General features: G+C 32.3%; 1 protein-coding gene across 8 annotated transcripts in view; it reads right to left on the reverse strand.

The window, feature by feature from the left end:
• Atg17 (autophagy-related 17) overlaps positions 1-23,128 on the reverse strand; it is a 169,874-nt gene that overhangs the window by 83,923 nt on the left and 62,823 nt on the right. For 7 of the 8 annotated variants that reach the window (XR_011952134.1, XR_011952132.1, XM_072546177.1 and 4 more), the window contains exons 3-5: positions 7,696-7,910; positions 5,896-6,178; positions 581-706 (exon numbers count right to left, since the gene is read on the reverse strand). Coding sequence is in view for 6 of the 8 variants with exons in the window: in XM_072546177.1 (XP_072402278.1) it covers positions 581-706; positions 5,896-6,178; positions 7,696-7,910 (624 nt within the window). In the remaining 2 variants the exon portion in view is untranslated. The remainder of the gene's footprint in view (positions 1-580; positions 707-5,895; positions 6,179-7,695; positions 7,911-23,128) is intronic. The other variant, XM_072546185.1, reaches the window with a different exon arrangement.

Genomic DNA, 23,128 nt, shown 5'->3' on the forward strand with positions numbered 1-23,128 from the left:
ATAGAACCTTTGTGTTTCCTTGATTATTTGAGTTTTTTTCCGTCACCATATTCCCCTTTTGGTTTTTGATTTTAGTTATCTTTGATTTTCCTTTAGTTATTTGATTTCAACGCTCTCATGTTTCTATTGTTTTCGATGGTTTGCAATATTTGTTTTGTTTGATAGGCTCGCAAGTCTGACCTTATGCTCTTTTTAACTTTATTGTTGATAGCCTCATACCTATACAAAGGGTCATATATATATATATATATATATATATATATATATATATATATATATATATATATATATATATATATATAATTTTATGTTATGTTATATTTGTGAAGATTATGGATACCGATAAATAATGAAGACGCAGTGGTCGAACCAAATGAAATAACATGTAAGAAAGAAGTGATAAATCTTAAGATAACACATATCTCGCTTCTAAGAATTTTTTAGTAGCACCCCATTAGTACGTTAAAATAAACAAAAAAATTTTATATCGACAAAAATGAACAATTCCCTTAAATTTTTGTTTTATAAAAAATTTTGCCTAGTACTGTTATTTAAAAGTTGTAACCATAATCATACTCACACAGCATTGCATGGTGCGTTTCTGGTTAAATAACTGTCATAAGTTTCGGGCGATATTGAGAAAACAACCGTGTGGTCCTTTTTCTCCTCTTTTTTAACAGTTATTTCATCACCATCTGGATCCACCCTGTAATAAGTAACTTACAAGAAAATCCACATAGCGTATATCTTATATATTCATTTTCAAATTTACAAGCCAAACTACAAACTCTAAAAGGTTATTTTAATTTTTTTTCTAACTCTTTTTATGCAAATTCTTTATTTTTAGCTTTTTTAGAACTAGATAACTCAAATCAAGCACTCAACGTACTCACTAGCGAAAATCAACAGTCAAGGAAGGAATCATGTTCAGGAACTAAAATAAAAACTTCCGCAATTGATGGTTCAAGCTGCGCCCAGGTGTATGCAAATAGAAAGAGAAGCAGCCAGCTAATAAAACTGGGAATAAATGATAGACACATACCGTGATAAAAATACTTCAGAATTAAAGGCTTTGTTTGCGTTATTAGTCCTGCCATAAATATATTGAGACCAGTCACAAGAACTATATGTGTTTCATTTATTACGGTAAAGTATTTGACTATTTCAAACATAGTTCGCTGTTGAATATTCTTGAAAGAAAAGGCTTGCACTCTCAAGATCTACCTCTCCGGGAGACGTAAGGAAACTATGGAACTGGATTCCGTTATAGGCCATATTTCTGTAAAGTAGTTAGTAAAACCGTAAAAAATATTGGTCAGGTCCAAAGAATTTACAGTGCGCGCATATACGGCACCAGGAGGTGAAGGTTTAAGCACCCGTTGAAGCTTCGACCCAAATGAGACCCGATTGTAGGCGCGAAAGACATACCTACAAAACATAGATGTAGGGTATATACAAACAATAATTGCATATATCGCATTGTGGAAAGTCTCATGCTGCCAAATTATTCTTTATAACCATTCAGTACCTCTATGACAATTAGGTAGCCATAGTGCAGCTTGAAGACACCATTGCACCAATTAAACGTTGAGTCATATATTCTGAAATTGTATTCCAAAACGAACTTAGGTGCAGAAGATGGCTTACAGGTACATTGATAAAGAATTTTAGACATGCCGATACTACATTTTATTGAAGACAGATCAGACGGCTTTTAACTACTAAACAGGATACCAGCTGAAGGCAATCTATTGGGTTTAAAAAGCAACACCGAAAAAACAAAAAGTTTATCGTAAATCGAAATACTAATCATACGAATGAATGGAAAAGAAAAGTATTTTAAAAGTGTGTAAAATATTTAATTCCTAGCTGAGCGCTTTAGCCTTACAAAGCAATCCTTAGAGCTATGGTCAAAAATTTAAAAAGTACCACTACTAAAGAGGGATCCCATTGGTGAAAAATACAAAATTTCTTCAAAAGTTATCAGAAAGACTTGTCTGTCTGTCGTGTCAACCACATCCAGATGCATAAGCAAAATTTTTAATGTATTTTTTGTGAGGTCTCTTAATTCGCTGTCTTTTAGATGCTTTTTTGAAAACTTTTGAAGTTTTTTTAACGAAGAAATTTTGTATTTTTTCACCAATGGGTTTCCTATTTAGTAATGGTACTTTTTAAATTTTTGACCATAACTCTGAGTAGCTTTGTAATGCGAAAGCGCTCATCTAGGAATTAAATATTGTACACACTTTTAAAATACTCTTCATTTCCATTCATTCATTTGTCATAAGTGTGTACAAACCATAACAGTCTTTTTCAATACGGGAAAAAAACCAACAACTCTTAAATTTAAATAAGTGGGCAGCTAAATCAGAATTCCAATTTAAAAATTGAACCTTGGATTGAAATAGCCAAAAAAATTTCTTAAAAAATGAGAAACTTCTTAAGGGATAAATCACTCGATATATGATATAACTGTGAGAACTGCTATGTACCCTCACTTCTATTTTGAGTTGAAACATGAGTGTATGAAAGAATGTAACGAATACCATGGACTGAACTGACTCACTAAAATTATAAACAAGCAGAAAACTGTATACTTGGTTATTTTATAAGACACAATAAATATACATTTCTACGGCTAATATTAAAGGGTAATGTCAAAGATAGATCCTGGCCAGGATGCAGAGAGCGTTCCTGGTTATAATTTAGCAAATACTGCATAGCTGTGGGTTTAAACCCTTTGTTAAGAAATATTCAAAACAGAGAAGAATTTGCCTAAATTTGTTCCTACATTACATATATAAAAATAACTAAACTTTTTAGGGGCCAACCATGAGCAGAAGTTTTTCCAATAGTCATTACGAAAAACTTGCAAGATAACCTCAGCTTGATAAAAAGCAGCATAAACTTGGCATAGGACGTAAACTATCTGATATGATATGATGTAAATCTTCAATAACTGAGAAAAGAGAATGAGAAATGATAAAAATATAAGGTAGTCGACACAAGAGTCTTTATCCATGCTAGACGTAATGAAGCGTAACCGTTAAACTAAGAACTGCTACCAGTATGACTGGCTCATTACGCATCTGTTTTCATCAATAACGCCTGGTATATGCTCCTTTAGCGGTTCTGCCTACCCTATTGGTTGAAGCGATTAGGCGTACTAATCTCACGACCATAAGTAATACTTTAGGATAGTTCCATGACCTGTGTGTGGACTACATAAATTTTTTTTAAGATTTAGTAATATTGCTGCTGAAATAATTCAACCCCTTAGAGATGAGAGCAGCTTTTGATTAAATATAATTACACAACATATTTATAATTAAAAGAGTTAGAAATACTGTTACATATTAGTGTGTTGTTCAAAGAAAACAGTCCCTAGAAGTCCTAGATACACATTAGTAGAAATTAGAGAAAAAATCTTCTTGGCAAATCGATTAATCAGGAAATTTTTTGTTAGTTAATAGAACAGTGAAGAAGGTAACAAGCATGTGTCATTTTTTTAAACTTATTATAATCTTTCATCTGGATGATTAATTAGAAATTGAGTTTGTTATTACTCGATATTTTCTATGGGTAATGTAATTATTTATTATATTTTATTTAACTAGAAATTTAACTAGGAGATAAAAAAAATTTATTAAAATCCTTTGTAAAAGGTATATATTTTTAAAAACCCAAACGGGCTGTGTTAGACAAAACGTTTTCGGAATCCATTATTCCATCATCGGTGTCCTAGAAAATATGTAACCACTTAATTAAAAAGAACATGAAGTTCAAATTTTGACCAAGGTTAATGTAAAGTGTGGTTAATACTTACTAGGAGTACATGAATGCAGCCACTAAATACATGGGTAAAAACCCTTTAACAAATAATTAGTTACATTTGTTTTACATTATATTTTATAAATTATTAGGATGTTAAAGTTACCGTTGGATTAGGTAACATGGCGACATATGACTCCACGTTGAAGTTGCAAGTCCTGAGACGGTGTGTCTACGAGGACTTTATGGAAGCAACTGATTGAAATGACAATGTTGACAAGTTAGGACGGAACAAGTAACAGAGTAGTCAATATAACTGTATGTGTCTACTTAAGACAAACAAACTAGGAGATGTTTCTACCTCTCCGGATAATGAGAACTTTGAATATCAGAATATTTGATACCATGAATACCTACAATCTTGCTTTACAACGGCGGTGGTGTTAGTTAATTATCCATTTTCCAGTCTTGCAAAACCAATGTTTATGGCTGCTGATAATAGATCTTCTGCTTCTTGCAAGTTCTAAGCACATTGCACTTGTAATTTTAAATTTAAAATTTATTCTGTCATGAGACAAAATCTCATCTACTACATATGGTGATAACCAAATCTATTAAACAAGCGACTTTAAAAAACCTATTGGAACAAATTTAATAACAGATCGAGCTAAATAGTGATATTTTACTATCAACTCCTTAATTTAAAGAGGTTGTAAATCATACTCCTACTAACGACAATAACGAATAACTAATGAGAGTAAAAGAAACAGAGCTTACTAGTTTTTTGTCATACGTTATTTTAGAGAATGATACACTCATTCTAATTCTGATTTGACAAGAAACAAAGCCAATTATCATGTGGTTCCAACCGGTTGTGCGAATGACGTATTTTCACTTCGAATCATCATCATCACAGTAATTTTACTATGGAGTGCTCTAACGAAGTTTTCTCTAACGCCGCACCACGTTCCGTGGGTTTCCTGCTTTAGTCTAACCAATGTTACTTAAATTGATGCTTTTAACACCTATGTGATGAAATTTCACCATAACTGGCGTTTACTGTGGAGATCCTATCATTTATTCGAATTCCTTTTTAAAAGAAAAATTGATTTATAGTCCTAATCACGGATCAAAATATTAGCGAGTTTTAGTAATTTAAATTATTTTTTATATAGTACATACATACCATAATAAAAATAACACAGCAAGAAAATGTATATGAAATAATTTTAAAAAATTAATTATAATTGAATCAGATTCAAGCAATAAGAAGAGAAGAAAATTTAATTTGAGAAGTATTTTCTATACTAAAATAGGTATAAAGAAAACATCTTAAACAGTAAACTTAAAACAAGAATATTAAACTATCGTGTTTTACTACGTCGCTAAGTATGTAATATAAATTTTCAAATATGCACTTGTAGTAGCACTGCATATTTTAAATGATAAATTTGGCGGATAAAAGGGAAATATATGGACCCTTAATAAAACTATCATTCAGACTAAAGTGTCCAAGTAAGGATCAATATTAAATAGAAAATGCCTGGGCATAAACTAAGACAAAGGGCTGAAATGCTGACAAACAGGACTTGTTGTGGAGTTGTAACATCATTATCGGGTGTCCCCATCCCTTGATACCACTAAGAAAACAGGGAGCCGGAAAAATTGTGGAATAATAAACTCAAAAGAGGAAGTTCACAATCTAAACAACCAGTTGATCTTGTATCTGAGTTGGTCTTGTTGATCTGAGTGTATATCTTGTTAGATGGAAATATGTGTATTCAGCAGACTGATTTATTTTTTAAATTTACATATCTTTCAGCTGCCACGTGCACTGATTGCGTCATCACCACTATTATATATATTAGGCAATACTTTCCACTTAGTTTTGATTCTTGGATAATTTCTTCACGATGAGTTTAAGTGAATTTTAAAGTAATAAATATATGTTTAGATCATTTGAATGCATGCTAAATAAATATAAGTTCAATGTACAAAAATTTAGGTTTTACAAGCAATGCAAATTAAGGTTATTGGAAATGATAACTCGAATAGAATAAAGCAGTACAGAGACCAATACACCAGAAAAAAAAAATAAAGGTAATAAATTAATTATATACTTACAGCCCCAAAAACTTTGCGTAAGACTCCCTTTCTTCAATATATTCCTCGAAGCACTTCTGGAATATATCCGCCCTTTTCTTGAATTCGAAAGTGATATCTTCCAAACTGGCGACGACAGCTGACCATCCCTGTTGTTGCAAATGTTGATCGTGGACGATATTTTCACAGACACTCAACTGTTTTCGAGCTAGTTCAACGAGTTGTTGTGCCAATTGAGCTCGTTTGGCAACGGTGCCGAATGTTACCGGCATATCACAGTGTTCTTGAACTTTGAGATCGACATCTGGAACAGATTTTTATTTATTTAATTGTATCTATTTAACGAAATAATAAAAATAAACAAAAACATTACCGTGTTTAGATATGTTTTTAAAAGAAACTGTCGTGACAAGAAAATTGGAGATTAAAATACATGGAAAACACAGTCTGACTGATACTGTCGTGTAATTGCATCTGGAATTAATACCGTAGCATGTAAAAGTCCATAAGTTCCTGCCACTAATAAAAATGTGCCAAAGCTGCGTCCTAACATATACAGTTTCCAATATCATAAAACAGCTGCTTTGCCCACTAGACATTCCTCAATATATTTCGATCCAGCATATCGTCAGCATATTTAATGTAATATATATATATATATATATATATATATATATATATATATATATATATATATATATATATATATATATATATATATATATATATATATATATATATATCTAATCCTCCAATCAAAATAACGCCGTCAGAAATGTTCGCGCCAACCTCCACCCCAACATCCACACAAACCAAGTCACCATCGACAGTATAAATGAACCGTAGTGTCTGGCGGCTCGGGAGACTGAGACCTCGTAAGCCCTGGAGAAGACATCAAAGAGGACGTCGAAAGATCGACGCAGTTCAATCCGTAAGCCTGTTGTGTTTAGTATTAATTCTTGTTGTAATAACATTAATGTTAGCTTTAGGTTTAATTGTATTAACCGCGGAAAATAATGAATATATATATATATATATATATATATATATATATATATATATATATATATATATATATATATATATTCTGAAAAAGAATACATTTGATTCAACGGGGTGCATCGAAATAACATTAGATACTAGCTATGCTGACTGATAAATATTTTTAAAAATACAGAAAATTCATCTTGGTAGAGTAGGCAATCCTGTCGTTAGGGTAATGATGTCAAACATAAATAAACGTCCGGTGCTGTCAAACCTAAAACGTGAAAATGAAGGAAAGTTTCCCGACGAAATCGCCAAAAAGCGGAATTAGCAACACAAATTACATGATACGAAGACAATGTAACATGAATCAACATTTGCTGCTGACAATCTATCTATCTATGTTATGAAAAAAAAAAACATTAAGGTATGGCGGAGTCAAATTAGACCTTTGAATTTTTTGTGTAAATAAAACAAAAAATAAATGTACAAAAGTAAAAAAAGTAGTATATTTCTAATAATAAAGCTATAAAAACCAACATATATTACTACGGATATTTCCGTAGTAATATATGTTTCACCTATTGTTCTAGCATCTTTGTCTACACCATACTTCTAACATACAAATATTTTAAAATGTAGGAACGGAATTATAGCGAAAATTAAAATTATTTTAATATAAATTATTCATTATTTTTATTATTTGTTTGCATAAACTAACACAATCCCCAAGTGCGATATCTCAATTTTAAGAAAGCTCATACATTCAGTCTAATAAAAAATAGAGATTTCAATATATTGATTGACATAAGATTGACATAGTTGCCTCATACTTACCACTCTCACTTCCATAATCTCCAGTAGACGGAGGAGGAGTCGGAGATTCGATAATTGATTTACTAAAAAGAAAAATAGGATTTGTGTCGGTTCCTGCCGAATAGGAGCACACCCTCTTTTTCGGATCCAAACATTCTCCTCCGCTAATCAACAACACTTGTTTCTCAGCTGGTATTTTGAATTCCTCTTGGACGTATCGTTTCAGGTTGTCGACGCTGTAACAAATAGCAAATATTTAGATAAGTGATTGGATTGTATGCTAAAAATAAAATACGGGATGTTCGAGTATCGATTTCATAGAAAATTTCTATTATGACAATACAAAAAATCAGGAAGCTTAGAAAATTCATTTCTGTACTAGATTAACAATTATCGTTTTTATTTGTTTTAACACCGTCCCTTCAGAGATTGGCGATAGCTATGAAGAGCAGTTTTGTTTTCAATCGCAGCACAAAATGCGCAGCACTTTATTATTTATTCAAGGTGGTAATTGTAGCGTTCATTTACATGGTAGTATTAGTAGAGATCTTAAAAGAAACGATGTTTAAAACAATAAACTAAAAAATAGCTCAACTACTATATAAGATTCAAGAAAGATACAGCAGTTGGAACAATGTGCAATTGTACAGTCATAAAACTAATCCTCATGCTATTTTTAATAATCTTCTCGCCGTAGGAATATGACTTTTTCTTGCGTGCTAATAATAGCAGGAGTTCATAGGAAGTTTTCATAATTGTTTCCATTTCACCTTTTTAGAACAAATATCGTGGCTCAGCTAAAGATTTTTTTCTTGGCGATGAATTCGGTTTGTAGACGTGATCCGACAGGATAATTGTTGGTGAAATCGCCATAAATGTGCTTCTATTGGCACTCCAGATTCATTTTATTGTGGCACTGTTACATAAACTCCACGTACCAAAAAGCAAAGCCCAAAGTAGAATTATTGGGATATTAAAATAGAATTGTTCCTCCCACTTAGTTTCAAATTTACGAATCGCGATATTGTCCTCACATTTACGTTTTGTAGTTGAGAGCTTCACCAAAGCTGAATAACGATATCCCCTTCATCTATTGGTTAAATAATAAATGTCTCGATAACCGGTCTATGGATTTTTTTCTGTACCGATCCGATCTCTAATATTTTATTGCTAATGTTATATTTCTTAAAACCAATCTTAAAAATTTAATTTTCTGTGGGATTTACTGTTAACTTTTTATCGTTAATTTTATCGTTTTTCAAGATAGGAAGAAGTATTGTTTATTTTCTGCTAATGGTGTTGTTCTGTAAACGTTATATTCGTTTCGTTCATTTTACAACGTCAAAATATAAAAACCTTGAATTATTCATGTCTGTCTGTCCGTACGTAAACACAACTCCATCGTTATTAGAACAAATAAAATGGCAAATGAGGTGTCGAGTGGAACCTTATAACCCAAGGTAACCAGTAAAGTTGAGAAATTTAACCTCAGACTTTTGATTCCAGCGTTGTAACTGAAAGTACTGTTTTAACTTCGTCGAAATAGTACAAGCGATATATTATTCGAGGCGCCTTAGCAATACGAGAACAAATATATACTTCCGGTTTCATGCCTGCCTGTCCGTCCGTAAACACAACTCCTCCGTTATTAGCACAGATAGAATTACAAATGAGGTGTCGAATGGAAGTTTATAAGCCAAAGATGGTATTAAACGTGAGAAATTTGACTCCTGACTTCTGGATCCAGAGTTGAAACCGGAAGAACTGTTTTACAGTCGCCGAAATTGTACAAGCGATAAACTACACGAAGAGTTCAAATATCGACTTCCGGTTCTAGTTCCGGTTACGTTGGTAAAAACTTAGACTTACGAAACGAAGTCCAATTGTTTGTTCTACAAACAATTATTCCCTCAATTAGTTCTTGAAACCAAAAAGTATAATACGCACACACACGAAAATAAATATAAGATACAATAGTAGAAAATTGCATTAACAAACTGTAACAAATTCAACAACAACAATAAGAATACATTCCGTGTAATAACATTTGATTTAGACTGAGGAACAAACATGTGAAAGGAGTGCACAATTTCTCTGAACTATTTTGAGTTTAAATCAGATCTTTTACTATAGTCCGCCTGGTTGTTAAATCTAATATCTAACTACATTTACAAGAATATTACAATATTTTATACGATGAGAAATTTTAACCTTAATATCTCGTTACAAAGTAAGTTTGGCATGTAAAATCAGTGACTATGTCAATTAGGTATCTATTCTAATTTGTTCATAGAATGTCATGCTCAGACCAGTATTTTATTTCAGTCGTAAAATGCAAATGGAGACCCCAACACATAAATGTGCGGAAAACAGTATTCGTTCTTTTCTACCTTCAACCCTGAAGTTCACTGAACCAAAACGGAAATTGTGAATAGTAGATATTTAGCGTAGATGCTAAAGAAATATTTGTATGAAAAATGTTTCTCGATAAAAGTAAAAAACATAGCTAAATTTTATTTAAAAAGTAGGCAATATATGTAGGCATTGAATTATTAAAAAGGGGATCATTATAGCAAAATTACTTTTGTTTTTTTTTTACGAGAAGATCTAGACGAAAAACTCAATTAATAAAATCCTAATAATATAATTGTCAGAAAAAATCTTTAGAAGAAGCAGAAAAACTTAAAAAGGATTAAAAACAAAAACAATATTGCAACATTTACACCTACCAACACATTCAAATCAAATGCATTTGATCAAAATGCATTTTGTCAAAAACTAAATCCAAAAATAAACATAAAATAAAGAAAGATTGTGTTAATGAAGTACCTTGTAAAGCAGAAACTTTATTTAGGTAAAAACTAAAGACAATTACATGTTAAAATAAATTAAATATTGATAGAATTCAGAAATAAAAAAAAACGCATGAACAGAGAATCTAGTAAAAAGTAGTTAAACGACTTTATTATCCATGCAATCGCCATGAAGATAAACAAATCACCAGGCCAATCCTGAATGTTGATGAACTAAATCTAGAAAATAATTATTAATTCTCTCATAGTCACTTGTACGTAGTATATTGGCTATAGGGAAACCATCTACTTTGTTCATTGCGCCTGGTAACACAAAGAAAAATATAGTATAACGCAAAGTCCTTCAATGAAAATAATAGACACCAGTGCTGCCATTCAGAAAATGGTTATTTTGTTGAAACATGAAATAGCTCGTTTTTGAAGTTTAATTCAACCTAATTAATTTTATCTTAATGAAAAAAAGTTAATTTAACGCACCTACTAGTTTAACAGAATATTTATTAATTCTAAGGTGGTGTGAAGTTTGCCGGATCAGTTAATATTTCATATAATTCAGCACTATAAATAGGAGATAGGATCTGCTGTAGACAATGAAAATAAACTAAATGTTTAGAAGAATACTTAGGTCGGAATAGTATCGTGATATTTTTCCATACTTTTTTTTTGGAATTGGGTTGCATTTGGAATTACCAATAAGAGAATTTCACGGTCATTAATGGAAAATGGCAGCAGTAATGTCATTACTGGATTAAGGCTATGGGAAGTAAAAATCCTGTAGGCTTAATTCCAGATACTCACACGCGTCACTCACATTATGAGTTAAGCGGCTGTGATACTGCGACAGCAGCAGCGTCTGACCCAGAGTGGGCGGCTGAAACTGAAACCTTGCCAACACGCAGTGGCTCGCGTGGCATTGAACTTAGCTAAAAACCCTTACAAATGTCAGATTTTAAAACAAAACGGAAACTACCCCAGGTGAGTAGACATTCTCACACTGATTTATCAGTCTGTCCCAAGGATTCTGGGGGGGACACAAATTTGACAAGAGTATGCTTTAAAAAACAAACAGTTTTCAAAATTGCAACCATGAATACTAGAACTCTACTTTCTGATGAAATCTTTAAAGAAATGGAAAAAGAATTAGAAAAGATCAAATGGGACATCGTCGGAGTTACTGAAGTGAGAAGGCGAGGTGAAGGCCTCGAGACCCTAAAATCCGGTCACTTGTTTTACTATCACGGAGAACAACATAAGTCAGTAGGAGGCGTCGGATTCTTCTTAAACAAACAGCTAGCAGGAAATCTAAAAACTGTCCAATCAGTATCCACTAGAGTTACATATGCCACGTTCAAAATAAATACTAGATATAATCTAAAAGTTATCCAAGTCTATGCTCCAGTAACAGAATATACAGACGAGGAGATCGAAGTCTTTTATAATGATTTAAGCACAGCCATCACAAACAACCGTACACATTTCACAGTTATATGTGGAGACTTTAACGCCAAAATAGGAACAAAACTGGATCCAGCAGAAACTGCTCTTGGAAATTTTGGAAGTCAGGGACGGAACGACCGTGGCGACACTCTTTTAAACTTCTTACTAGAGAAAAACCTATTCCTAATGAACAGTTAAAACTACAAGAAACCTCATCGCAGATGGACGTGGAAAAGCCCAGATGGGAAGACGACAAACGAGATCGATTACTTTATCACTGATAAAAGATACATATTTACAGATGTGACAGTGCTAAATAAATTTACGAAATCAAGCGACTATCGTATGGTGATTGCCACCATAGTGTTCAATACCAACTATGAACGACACAATATGATAAAAAAGAAGCAAATAAACATATGGACACATCCAAACAACGAACAAAACTTTGAAGACCATATCGGTAAATTCCTTCAAGAAAAATTATCAACAAATGATATTAACATCCTAAATGACATAATAGTAGAAGCAATAACAGAAGCTCAAAAGAAATGCTGCCCAAAAAGCGTGAAGGAAGAAAAAATTAGTCTGGAAACACAGAAAAAAAAAATGGAACAAAGAAGAATACTGAGAAGCGACGAAAACTCTAGTAACGACGATATAAATAAAATGAACAAGAAAGTATCAAGAGAAATCAGAAAAGACCTAAGAAAATACAAAGATGAGAAAATCATCAAAACTATTGAGGAAAATAAGAGTATGAAAATAATGAGACGCAAATTTACAAATGGAAATAAACAAATAGTCAAACTCAAGGATAGAAATGGCAACATCACATCAAACAGAGAACATTTATTACAAATTGTGGAATCATTCTATGAGACATTATATAGCAACCAATCGACTCTAGATATAGTTGAATATCAGCAGAAGAAGGTTCAAAATCAGGGTTCCGAAGATATCCCAGAAATCTCCTTGGACGAAATTTACAAGGCTCTAAAAAAGATGAAGAATAACAAAGCTCCGGGGGAGGACGGTGTCGTCACGGAAGCGATAAAGATAGGAGGCTCAGTACTGATAACCAAAATTCAAAAGCTCTTTAATATATGCCTATGGAATCAAAATATCCCAACAAAGTGGAATAATTCAATAACTGTACTCTTACACAAGAAGGGAGATATAGCAGACCTATAAAGATACAGACCAATCAGTCTCCTTAACCATCTTTATAAATTATACACCCGAATAATAACGAACAGATTAGAGACAAAGCTGGATTTTTACCAACCTCGGGAACAAGCCGGTTTCCGCCCTAATTACGGCACAAACAATCACCTGTAGTGCCTAAAAACCCTGATAGAAAAAACTAACGAATATAACCGTCCCTTGGCATTGATATTTGTAGACTTTAAAAAGGCGTTTGATACAGTGGAATTACCGTCCATCTTAAGAGCACTACAAGATTGCAGGGTCGACCACAGATCCATCGATGGAGAAAGATTAAACCATCTACGTTTTGCGGACGATATCGTGCTTCTGTCAGAAAATCTGGGAGAGATCAAAGACATGCTCCAAGAACTGAATGACATACTACAAGAAACTGGGCTGGAGATAAATTTCGAGAAAACCAAAATGATGACCAATATGGTTCCCAGCGAAGAGATACAGATCAATAACAACAAGGTAGAATTAATCGATAAATACACATACTTGGGTCATGAAATTAGAATAACCAGAGACAACCAAACCTGCGAGCTAAATAGACGAATCACGTTGGGATGGGCGGCATATGGAAGGATGAAAGACATTTTTAAAACAAATACTCCAATTCACCTGAAAAGGAAGGCATTTAACCAATGCATCTTACCAGTCTGGGCCTGACCTTGAAAGATCGCGTGAGAAATGAGGAGATACGCCGACGAACTGACGTAGACGATATTATACTGCGAATCAATAAACAAAAGTGGAGGTGGGATGGACATGTTGCTAGAATGGAAGACGGACGATGGACAAAGAGATTATTGGAGTGGAGACCAAGAGCCGACAAGCGAAGTCGAGGCAGACCACCCACCCGATGGACCGACAACCTAAGGAGAATAGAAACAAACTGGATTGCAGCAGCTAGAGATAGAGAGAACTGGAGACGTTTTGAGGAGGCCTATATCCAACAATGGATGTGAAAATGGGGCTGGATGATGATGATGAATGGAAATTAAGGAATTTGCGCATTATTAAAGAACCACCGCATGCTGTCATTCTGTCCCACAAGAAATCTTTAAGTTAAAGAGTATTGCATGTAATCAAATGAACTATTATCGACTCCTAGTATCGTATTCTAATCAAAGATTAGCTACCAGCGAAATTTAAATTTCCTTTTGTTTTTTTTTTGACAAATATCGTCCTAGTGACTCCATATCACTGGAGAATATGTGATTTACCATTCAAAATTTTTTTATTTGGGCGAAACATCAAGACCACTAAATGTTAGGATAAATGATCATGAATCTTATATTAAAAATAAAGAATTTAATAAATACCGCATATGCAAACATCTTACTAAATGAAGTAAATTGCGTAGCCAAGAAGTAAACTCACTAAGAAAATACCAACACTAAAAAGGTAACAATATACCGAGAACATATTTTTTAGAATTTAAGAATAATAACAAATACATAACAGTAGGTAAAAAAGATAACTAGGGAAAAGAAAAGAAAAAGTGTGGGTAAAAGTACCTATAACGCTGAATTATTACTACGAACGAGAAAAGTAAGTTTCATCTGTCGTCATAAAAATTCATTTTACCATAACAGTGGTATTTTCAAGACCATTAAAATGTTAGGAAAAATTGGCGTTTCTTCGCATGAAAAACAGTAAGTAGTATGTACTATAAACACACGTCCAAAGTACTGACAACTAACAATATCATTAAGTTTTTTTAATTTTACTTTTATTCTAAATTATCATTTGCGAAACGAAAAAGGCGAAACGTAAAATGCGAAACGTAAAATAATTTTTCATGAATTTTCGAAACGGTTTCCAACCTAGGACTAAAAATAATTCGTATTTTCGTTAACTTGAAAAAATTAATTAAAAAATATAATACCATAATAATTGCTTTAGAACCACATTAAAAAAACTAGTTCGTCTTTGTCATATCATAAAACTTTCGTCATCAATAAGCTGTTTCTTTACATTTATAATTTAGGGTGGGGCTATTACTTTTAGACAGTTGATTAGATTGTGACAGTTTTACTTTTCAAAATTCGTGGACCATTTGATTTAAATTCGGTATATTGTGAGTGTTCTATATACGAGTTATCCAAATCTGTTTATCAGTCACTGTCACACAGTGACATAATTTTAAGTGAACAACGTAAATATTTGATTTGATGAATTTCCTTATCATAAATACGCAATATTGTCTGACCCGGTAACCTTTCAATGATTTTTTTAAATTACACGATTAGTCTGATAGCCTACTTCAACATGTGTAAAAGTTTTAGGTGGTTTATAAACTTCTGGGTTAAATATATAAATAGATGACCTGCATTGCCATTTCAGATTTTTAAATTTAGTTTTATTTACCTCAGAATTTTCAGTGCGTCATTTCCTGAAGAATTCTTTAAAAAAATTTCAAAATATTTTTTACGTTTAGATACTTATTTATGATTTTTTTTTCGAACAAAGGAAGGGCACTTTTTTTCTCAACAAAACATTTTATTGTTTTCTGGTCGTTCTAAGCAACAGGGTAGCTTTGCATTTTCGCCCTTACACGATCCATCCACTTAAAATATCAGCTCGACAAACTTGATTCTGATAGTCCTTACTCTAAATTTTGTGTACGTGATAGAACTGAAGCACCATACCTGAATGATTGGTCTAGACCTAGAGAAAATAAGCAGACACAGTTTCCCATAGATTATATTTGTGACCGATTCAGTGGCCAACTTGTTCTGTAGATTTAACCCTAAAGAATTTTTTCTGTGAGTATTATGTCAACAACAAAATTTACGGCCACCTTCATGAAATCGCTCAAAATTTAAAAGAATTGAGACTGAAGATTACCGAAGATTTCAGATCAGTAACGCCAATCATGCTGAAGACACGAGACGTCATTTTATTATCGTTTTGGAATTTGAAAGGCAGTAAAAGGTGACTTTATTAAACGATTATTCCGTTACGTATAGTGTAGATTTAATGGTTAATAGCAGTACCTTTATAGTCCTGGATACGACGGTTTTATGTCTCTAGGTAGAAACAATTCTCCTTTTTAACATCATAATGATAGTCTAGACTCTAGGATATGACGGTAAAAATACTAGAAAACATCTGATTTTTTTTTATATGCAAATTTGCTTGAAATTTTGATAGTAGTTGAAAAGTCAATATTTTTGGAGTTATTCATGACTGAAAGTTCATACTTTACATGTTACTTACACACGTTAAAAGAGCATGTTTTTAAACGGTTTTTCGTGAATAACTTCAAAAATTTAAATTTTATCGGAAAACTGTTTGGATATAAAATGAAGCTTATAAGTCATAGAGATTCGTTTTTTTTGTTATTACTGTAAACTTAATATTAACAAAGTTCTGGCTGTTCGAAATTACACTTTTATTCATCGAATACAAAAATCCAAACATTTGATGTTGAATAAGCGGAAAACGGTAAGTTTTTCATACAAAACGTGTAGAAACTTGTTAAAGATCTCAAAAAACCTTTGAAACGACCACTGATAAAAGTGATTTACATAAAAATTAAGGTAAGTTATAACTAAAATAAAGTCCGCTTATATTTTTTATGACGCAGAAAGTAACAAACTCAGCCCCGCCAAAACCACCACGGTTGAAACAAGGTATTCGTTGTTCATTTACAATTCACTTCACTTAAAAAAAAATCAAGTGAAGATTTTGTTTTTTTTTTTTTAATTTCTATAAACTAAAAATTAAACGATATATGATTGATTAAAGGTTGTATTCGCACGCTCTAAGACACGGCGCCTTGGAAGTAGCGCCACGAAATAGAGGTCTTACTAAAAGTAAAAAATTATCTGTCAATAAAAGATGTATTAAAACAAATAGAAAAATAAAAGATCGATTCCAGAATTCGATTCGTAACTATTCTCAAACGGTTAAAATTCAAAAGTCATCATAAATATCATCCAATTAATAAAAATATTGAATCATGTTTGTTGGAAGTATAAGTATTATAGCTTTCTTACCGCGGGCTACGGACGGAGCGGTGTACCGCGGTGAATCGCACAGAGATGTAAAAAAATAAAACCGACTGTAAAGCCCGCCATTCACGTTCCAAGGGCGCAGTATGATTTTGTCAAATACAATAATTGCATTACAATATTGATGAAAATCGGATGGGAACACACACGTACCGATTTTGCAATATGAGTTTTACTTATTAGAAATATGTCAGGTAACGATATACTTTTAGCGGCTCTTGCCCTTTGTATAAACGAAACAAATACAAGAAACGTAGATGGTGACGCAAAGATTGGTTGCTGCAAATACACACATACTTTTATTAGAAGAATTGTGATTATATCCAGATAATTTTAATTCGTTTTGTAACATGTTCGAAAATTATTAATTTTCTTTTTTACTAACTCTTCATTAATATCCGCTTTCACTTCTTGAAATTTAGCAACCAAAATCTTCAGCTTTTTTCTAGCGGTTTTATCATGATATAATGTCGATTTTATTTTCCAGACACTATTTTTCTTTACAAATGTCAAAGAAATCTCTTAAAACCTTCTAGTTATAAGCCGTTTTCGAAATTTACCAGCAAATGATGTTTTTGCAGTCGTACGATTTTGTCGTTGTCACAATATACACGGTCAAATTTACGACCCAACCAACTCTGTTATACTTTATACTGCTGCAGACTGACTTGTTTGTCTGCCGTCAAATTGCGCCGATTTGGTCGAATGGTGCAAATACACGATCAAATTACGTTCAATTTTGTAGCATTCGACAAAATCGTACTGCGGCGTTGGAACGTGAGTAGCGGGCTTTACGACTATAGCGACAACAGAGACTGTAGTGACAGTATCGATGTAACGACTGTAACGATATACCGCGCGACCGGCGGACCACACACTATGTGCAGTCCTATGAAAAAATAAATCAAAATCAAATAAAACACATTAAAAAATAAAATAAATTGGATTGGAATCGAATTGGAATTCAGTTGGAAGCGAATTGAGTCGATTAGGATTGAATTGAATCGATTGAAATCAAATCGAATCGGTTGGAATCGAATGAAATCCCATCGAATTTAATCGAATCGAAGCAATTAGAATCGAATCTAATCAATTGGAATCAAATCTACTGGAATCGAATCGAACCGATTGGTATAGAATCTAAAAAAATACTTAATTGGAATCAATAAATCGAAAGAAATCGAATCGAAGCGATTCGACTCGAATCCAATTGAATCGTTTGGAATCGAATAGATTGTAATCAATAGATTGGAACCGAATCGAATAGAAACAATTGTAATTGAATCGATTGCAATCGAATTAAATCAAATTAAATCGCACCAAATCGATTGGTATTGACTCGATTGGAATAGAATCGAATCGACTGGAATCCAATCGAATCGATTGTAATCGAATCAAATCGATACGATTGGAATGGAATCGCAAAGAATTGATTGGTATCGAATCGATTCAAGTCAAATCAAATCAAATAAAATAAATTAAATTAAAACCATCGCTGTGAGCGAAGACGATAAGAAAGCTATACTTCCCCTTCTCGATCACTCCCTGAGTGCCACATCCCGTTTTTTTTTATTTTAGATACTTCTCGTTTTTAAATAATTTCATATAAGTAAATACAATGTCGGATTGTTACAATTATCAGTTCGACTATTGTATTAAAGTGCGACAAAAAGAGTTATTAGTAAAATATTTTAATTTGAATTTTCGTATTTATACTGTGGAAGTGATTTCTAAATCAGCATATATTAAATATGGGTTTTTTACGAAATAACAGTCACAGTAAACAGTTGGAAGAGTCTAATTTAGCGACGAGGAGAATCCGTTATAAAACATGTACACTTTTTCAATTTTATTAAAATCTATAAAAATAAATTTCTTTACTAAATTTTAAAAATACAGAAAACACAGTATGAAGCTTCGCGCTAGTCTACAGTACCGCCTACTCTACCACGTTTTTTACAGGATTACATTAATACATTAGGATTATTGTAGAAGCACTTACAGAAGATTTACGTTTCCTTTGAAACTTTAAGTATCAAAGTGTTCAATATAATTATTTTAAGTCTCCTTCTTCTAATGACACTACTCTTTGTGGGTCTTGGCCTGCTTAACTTCATGTTCATGGTTTTAAGATCTTCCTCTACATCGTCTATTTTAGGTATCTAGTAATATATGATAGATCCAGTCGATGATGAACTCATTGATATCCCACTCAAATAAGATAAATAATTTTTCCTCTTAAATATGTTTTAACACGAGCACGCCAATAGTCGTACACATGGTAAAATTATTCACTTAAGAAATGTTATTTTGTAAGTGTATCTTAGACTTAGAAACGAACCATTAAATAATATTGTATGATTACTGTTTGTAACACATATTTGTTACTATGCCATTACCATTTTTTGTTAGCGGTCATTGACTAGGTATTATAATAAATGATCTTTTCCCGGATGGGCAAAAAAAATGAAACCAGCAGATTTGGTACTACATACTTTACGTTCAAAGTTCGTAATTTGGGTACAACGATTTAATTTACGTATGAACTTGATTATCGAGTTATAGGTATTTGAACTCAACTAACTACAAAAAATTAACAATTTCGCGGGTTCTATACCATGAATAAATAGGTTATTCATGAAGGACATATTTACATTTACAAAGATCCTGTTTTGAAAAAGACACAAAAATAGAAAGACGAATACTACAAAATATATTTATTGTTTGAATTAGCTTTGAAGTTTGACATTTATCTTTAAATAAAAAAACTCCACACCAGCAATAACAGCTAGAAGCATAAATGAGAAAACAACTGAAATTATATATTCAACAAAAATAGCTACAAACATTAGTAAAAAAAGCTTTACGACATAATGTATTACCTTAGGTAATATATTAAAAAACCAATTGGTATGGTATGGATATATCGTTAGCATTAATTCAAAAAGAATAAGAGAGAGAGTTGATATTATATCCCCAAAGAAAAGCAAAGAAAGATCAAGGTGAACTTGGCTTAACCAAATAAATAAAATGACAAGGAAAAATAATCAAGAGAGCTGAACAAGATAAAAGAGATACAAATCTGAAGATACACATGTAAACTTTTAGACTACAAGCCCATGGGACATTTTTAAGGGGTCATTTGACCCAGCATGAATCACATACAAATTAATTCTACAATATGTAATAACAACTTTAGAAACTATGCCGTCAATTTTTATCGGTACGAGGACTACACAGGTAAGGTAAACATACCACTCAAGGGGTACACGTAAACTCATCACCAATTACCATAAATACCCTCGTACATAGTACAAACTCATCACCGCCATAAAAGTAGGGTTTTCAAAATAGACCCTAAGAGATTGGTAAACTGATCACTGGCCTACCTGCACCCCGGATCAGGTATAGACCATAAAATCCCAGCAAACGGCTAGTTTTTGGTAATTTCACAGAATAATCCAAATCAAAATGTCTTAAATGCAACTGCAATTTATTGGTTTTTATTTGGGAATTTCACAAAATTCTATTGATAGCTACCTAAAATCATGCGAAAAGAAAAATTTCTTTTCATTTGCCCTTGTTTCTTCAACATGGATAGTGAACTGCTAATTGATTACGTCCTGAGCCAACGTGGACAAAAATGATGGTTATCAATAATTTCAAATTTTAATTGCGAGAAACTCTAAAAAAATCGAATTGCCTTTTGTGAACTTGTGCGACGAAAGGGTGTAAGGCTAAATGTCATACAACTGATAAGTAGAAATTTTATACCGTTTTTGTTTAGTTGTTTCGCCCTGGTTTTCGCGAATCATCCTGATCAAACAGAAAAAAATCAGCGTAATTAAGTTCTTTAAGTTAACTGTATAAGATATTTCTTGTAGGCATGGCATAATATTACTTTGTTGCTGTAGATTACCTTTTCCGATATTACATTTTGAGATTTCTAATTAAATTGTTAAAGTCACATTGTTATATATATATATATATATATATATATATATATATATATATATATATATATATATATACATATATATACAGGGTATCCAATTAAGTCGGCACCATATGTGAAACCTTTTTATTTTTAGTTTTATGAATTTTTTTATATAAAATAATTATGTTACATAAAAAGTTTTGAATGATCTAAAACCTAGAATACAATGATCAGATATTAAATTTTTTTTAGTTGTATACGCGGTTTGTCAAAAAAAATGAATTGTGGATATTCTTCAAGTCTCAATGAAATTCATGTTGTTAAACGAACCGCGTAAATGACTGAAGAATACTAATATCTGATTCTGATGATTGAAGTTCTAGATCATTCAGAACTAGAGAATAAATTTTTTTTCATAAAACCAAAAATTAAAAAAAAATTTTCATATCGTACCGACTTGGACTACAAAACACAACTACATATTTGGGTGTGCAGCCGAAGATAGGACAAAGAAGTAGGTACTCTTTTTAGTCTACCAAGCTTTCACAAATCTTTATTTGCATTATCAGGGTGTTACAATAAACAAAATTAGTACAAATTACACAATAAAAATTATTTTGTATCTTACACTAATTGAGGTTAGTTGTCATGATGTTTATAAAATGAAATGAACAACTCATCTGACTCCTACAAATAATGGCTAAAACTAACCAAAAAATGTAAAAAAATTGCTTTTAAAAGCACTCTAGTTGTGGGATCTTTGTACAAGTCATTGAAAGATAAAGTACAGGAAACTGTACTTAAGCATTTTGATGCATTCTGTCTCAATAAATGAATTGCTGATTACTTTAAATTTAAAAATTTTCGCCAATGATGCCATAAAATGTAAAGCTTTGCACGTGTAAAAAATTAAGTTTCCTTCGATTTCAATGCACTAATAGCACACTCAAGTTTTTAGCTTTTCCTATTTTTTAGGTATTTTATATTTACTAACTGTCCAAAATCGTCTATTATTTTCAAGATAGTCAAACAACGCCAAAACGGTAAGACTTAGACCGAATGTATGCTTAACAAATTATCTCGAGAATTCAATGATAAATATAAAAATGCAATGAAAATCAAATAACGAAGCTGGGACTACTTCCGATATAAACAAAAATAGCACATATTGACAAATATTTTCATTTTAAAGTTCACTATCGAAATCCTATGCAACTAAATTTTTAGATCTCAAAACCATTTAGATTGGCAGATACGTCTAATCGGACACACCATGAGACATATTAATATCTCAGTTAAATTTTAAAGCAACTTGCTTAAAATAATTTCTGAATTTATTAAATTATAACATAAACGAGAAGTATAACAGGTAAGAGGCAACCTTTCGCATTAGAAACCAGGCAAAAATCCCGGTGATGAGTTTACCTATCTGCGGTGATGAGTTTACCAATCTCCAAAGGATGCCGGTGATCAGTTTACTATATCTCCGAGGGTCTAATAATTTTATGGGGGGCTATATAGTGATGAGTTCGTACACGTCCCACTCAAGGGGGGTGCATTTTTGTATTGTGGTCAAACATATTTGATTTATAACTTAGGTAGGTAATACAAAAATAATGACCTGCGACCTAATGCCCTACAAAAATATTGGTACCAATATTAGAGACAATCGTTGATTTTCGGAAAATTTTGATCCCGTTTTCGGCAATTTGATATAGTACGAAATTCATAAACATTGTTTCGGATCGTTATTTAGATTACTTTTTTCGGATTGTCGTACATACCGGCTGGTACAGGGGTGAGAAATCTAGAAAGCAACCCTGATTTTAACCCTCATTCGTTAAGGTCATTGAAAAATGATAAGATAATTATTTCTTGTACGGTAGTCACTTTTTTGACAAAATATAACTAAAAACTATCACACTAATTCATAGCCGGTTATAATAAATGGCACAAATTAAAAATTTGTAAAAAAAAATAAAAAACAAAAAATTGAACATAGTTTTAAAGTACCCCGTGATGCATGTTATCTT

The sequence above is a fragment of the Diabrotica undecimpunctata genome, chromosome 1 (assembly GCF_040954645.1).
Source record: "Diabrotica undecimpunctata isolate CICGRU chromosome 1, icDiaUnde3, whole genome shotgun sequence".
Classification (NCBI taxonomy): domain Eukaryota; kingdom Metazoa; phylum Arthropoda; class Insecta; order Coleoptera; family Chrysomelidae; genus Diabrotica; species Diabrotica undecimpunctata.